Source organism: Scardinius erythrophthalmus (assembly GCF_964197995.2).
Source record: "Scardinius erythrophthalmus genome assembly, chromosome: 14".
NCBI classification, from domain to species: Eukaryota; Metazoa; Chordata; class Actinopteri; order Cypriniformes; family Leuciscidae; genus Scardinius; species Scardinius erythrophthalmus.
This window is the reverse complement of record NC_138234.1, coordinates 5,890,649-5,893,967: the sequence shown is the minus strand read 5'-3', so window position 1 is coordinate 5,893,967 and position 3,319 is coordinate 5,890,649. Positions and strand designations below refer to the sequence as shown.

Here is a 3,319-nt window from a genome sequence, read left to right as displayed (position 1 = left end):
TGTGCACCCTGAGGAAACCTGACGGTTTTTTTGAAACTATTAAAGTTCCTCTTAACACAAAAGTGTTACTGAATTCCCTTTTTGTACTTGTAAATACATTTTTATCAATGTTTCATTGGCTGAACGATCGATGGTGCATCATCTATCCTTATTTTCAGTTGTGTTAAATTAAATATGCCACCTACTAAGGTCCATTGAGAAGATTCATCCTCTTTTACAATTAAGATATATCTACATCAACAATGAAATATGTACAGTCGTCGACTTTGTGAAGGGTAGTAACAGTTCACAGTGAGTGTCGTGTTGGGCACCTTGAACCACTGACTTCATGCTCCGCGTGCATTCGTTGTAGACCTTGTAGACCGTCCTGAGGATGTAGCTACAGCGGAGGAAATGGACGACCCTGTTAATTAAGATGTGTTGGGGAAGTAGCGTACATTGACGCGCGACTTTCAAGGTGCTTTGCCTTTGGCGTAGTCGGCGCCATGAGCTACAGGTTGGGCTAAGGCTCTCTCGGTCATGCGACTACACCAAGGCATAGTCAAACTGGCCCCGCTCGAAGCCGTCCTTATGATCGGTCCAAGAGGAAGCGGGCATTCGGCTGTAGGGATCCAGCAATATCCGGAAGCAACGCACCAACAGGAAAATCAAAAACAGCATCAGGAGACCAACGAACGCGAAGGCCGTCCTTTGTTCGGAGTCTCCTCCAAAAGGTGGGCTGCTGGGAACCCCAGCGAATGAAGGCCCCGGCAAAAGCAGCTCATAGTCCAGTGTGGACACATCGCTCATCCTCCAGGGAGGGCGACGGCAGAACTTGCAAGCTGTCTGGAGGGTGGGTTGGACTGAGAGGTTGGCCAGATTGGTACAGTGACCTCGATGTGGACAACCGAGGCCAAAGTCAACCCTCCCGACACTTCTGCCCGCGTGACGGACACGCAAACTGACACAAGTGGAGCAATCCGGGACTTTGCTGCTCAAAACGACAGGCCTGTTTATTTCAGACCTGTCACATCTGATCTGACCCTCAAGTGGCACGGCGCAAGTCGATGGGACATGACACAACAGGCTGCCACGGTGGATAAAAACAGCAGCTCGTGCAGGGACTCGAGTCACACACTCGTTCCTCTTCGCTGCAGGGCTAGGGCTAATTGGATCCAGATGGGACGCGGTATGCAGGTGTTGTGCCCCACGTTGGGCGCCACTTTACACTAAAGCAAAATTTGCACCGACGGCAAGTTTCTCATTTCTGGCTTGTGCAGAAAGTGGCAGACAGAAGAATTTCAGGCACCTTATCGGATCACTAGATCAACATGTGAACCGCATTAAATGAGCCGTTTGCAGAGCCAGTTTGAGTAGTGAGCCGCTGTCTGTCCATTAGGTTGGTAAATCAGATGATCTGCTCCTTCTTGCTTGCCTCTGAACGCGTTTTCTCACACAGAAACGTCTTGCAAGGTTGGTACTATCGATCGGGTTGGGATCAGATGTAGGCGGACGGCACAGAGTCAAGGAAATGACGCCTTCGCTGCAGTGTGTTCGGCCTCTGGTCTGTTGCACTTCAACCTGTTAACACACAACATACACATATTCAACATTTAATTCAGCTTAGTGGCATGACCATTAGCTGTTTCAACCCAAAACCTCAAAATGAAGCAATATTATATGCTTTTCAAAAGTTTTTTTTACCTTAAAGGACTGTCTACTGAATCTTAACACAAAATATATAAAATAAGTAAATTTTTCATGTTTAGTTTTTTGGAAGTTCTGAAGAAAAAAGAATCAAGTAAGAAATAATCAAGGCATGTTTTATATACAATTTATTACTTGTAAGTAACACTATTTAGATGAACACACAAAAACATTTTTTTAATGCATATTAATCTAAACTGAAAAATAATGTATTATAAATATTTGAACCATTTCAATTTATATCCATATAAATAAATGTATTACGAATATTAATACAAATAACACGCATATATTTTCTTTAAAACATGCGTTAGAGTAATTTTTTACTTTGAAATATCAATGTAAATATAAAACATTAACAATATAACCATATAAAAATGAAATCAGTGTTATAATATTTTATATTTTTCGTTTTTGTTTTATTTTAAACTGTCATTTTGTTGTGTTTTTGTCATTTTTATAAAACAAGTTTTTTAGACATTTGTTTTTATAAAATATGACTTATTTCAGTTTTAGTTATTTTAGTAGATCAAGTTAAACTAAATGAAAAAGAGAAATATTGGCATGGCAACTAGTTGAAATAAAATAAGTTTTTATATATTATATATTTATTTTATTTCAAACAACAACAAAAAATATATTTTTAATGGTTTTAGGTCCAGTTAACTAAAATAACCCTGAGTGAAATAAGTCAACAAAGATTTCTCTTCAAAAATGTAATATTTCAGATATATGATATGCTATAAAAAGTCATATTTCCAGAAAAGACTTGAGGACATGAAAATCATATAGCAGGTTTTTCAGTACGGTGTTAATCATGTTAATGATGTGGAGGCTTTAAGAGTCAATCATCAAATAGGACTGAGTGAATGAGTGTTTCAACGAATCCAATCAAAACTCCCATAATTACCCTGACATTCTGCGTAATGGTGAAACTGATTACAAAACGGTGATACCAGCAAAACTGTATGTTGTAAATGTCGTCTTTATACGTCAGTGAAGCGTTTTAACGAAGCATTAGCCGACTGTTGGAGGAAACCAAACAACCATTCATGAATAATACAAGTTAGGCTGTCGCTAGTCTGGGATCACAGGATACGAAATGTCAGCAGACGATTATCTTAAAGCTGAACAGCGACGGCGTGATTAAAGCGATCGGACAAAGACGAGGGAAAGATGGATGGTGGGCACAGAAGTCGCTGGCGCTGAATGGACGCGTCTCAGTGTCATGATGGATGAGAGGAAGATGTGAAGATCTGTGTGGCGCACAGACAACGGTCTCTCTCTCTCTCTCGGCCACTTCATCAACGGGACTTAATCAATCAGGGCTTCATCAGACTCACTGAACAGAGACAAACACTCAGAGAACACGTCATAATGGAAGAATAAATCACAAATAAATACATTTAAAAAAATGTATTCATAAAATACTACTAGTAAAATATGCTATAAATTATATTGTTATTCTTTTTTGTATTTGTATTCATATAATTATTATTATAATGAAATGAATAAATAAAATGCTAAAAAATAGTTACAATACATATTTCATTTAATATTAATTATGTTTTATATATATATATATATATATATATATATATATATATATATATATATATATATATATATATAT

The 3,319-nt window shown here is 38.2% G+C and overlaps 1 protein-coding gene across 1 annotated transcript; it reads right to left on the bottom strand.

Annotated features, from left to right (window-relative positions):
* Positions 1-525: 525 nt before the first annotated feature.
* Positions 526-789, bottom strand: LOC308702397 (cortexin-1-like; the record flags this gene model as incomplete). The annotated part of the gene is made up of 1 exon (XM_081385215.1): positions 526-789. One exon carries the CDS (start codon positions 787-789, stop codon positions 526-528), a length of 264 nt encoding a protein of 87 aa, XP_081241341.1.
* Positions 790-3,319: the final 2,530 nt, after the last annotated feature.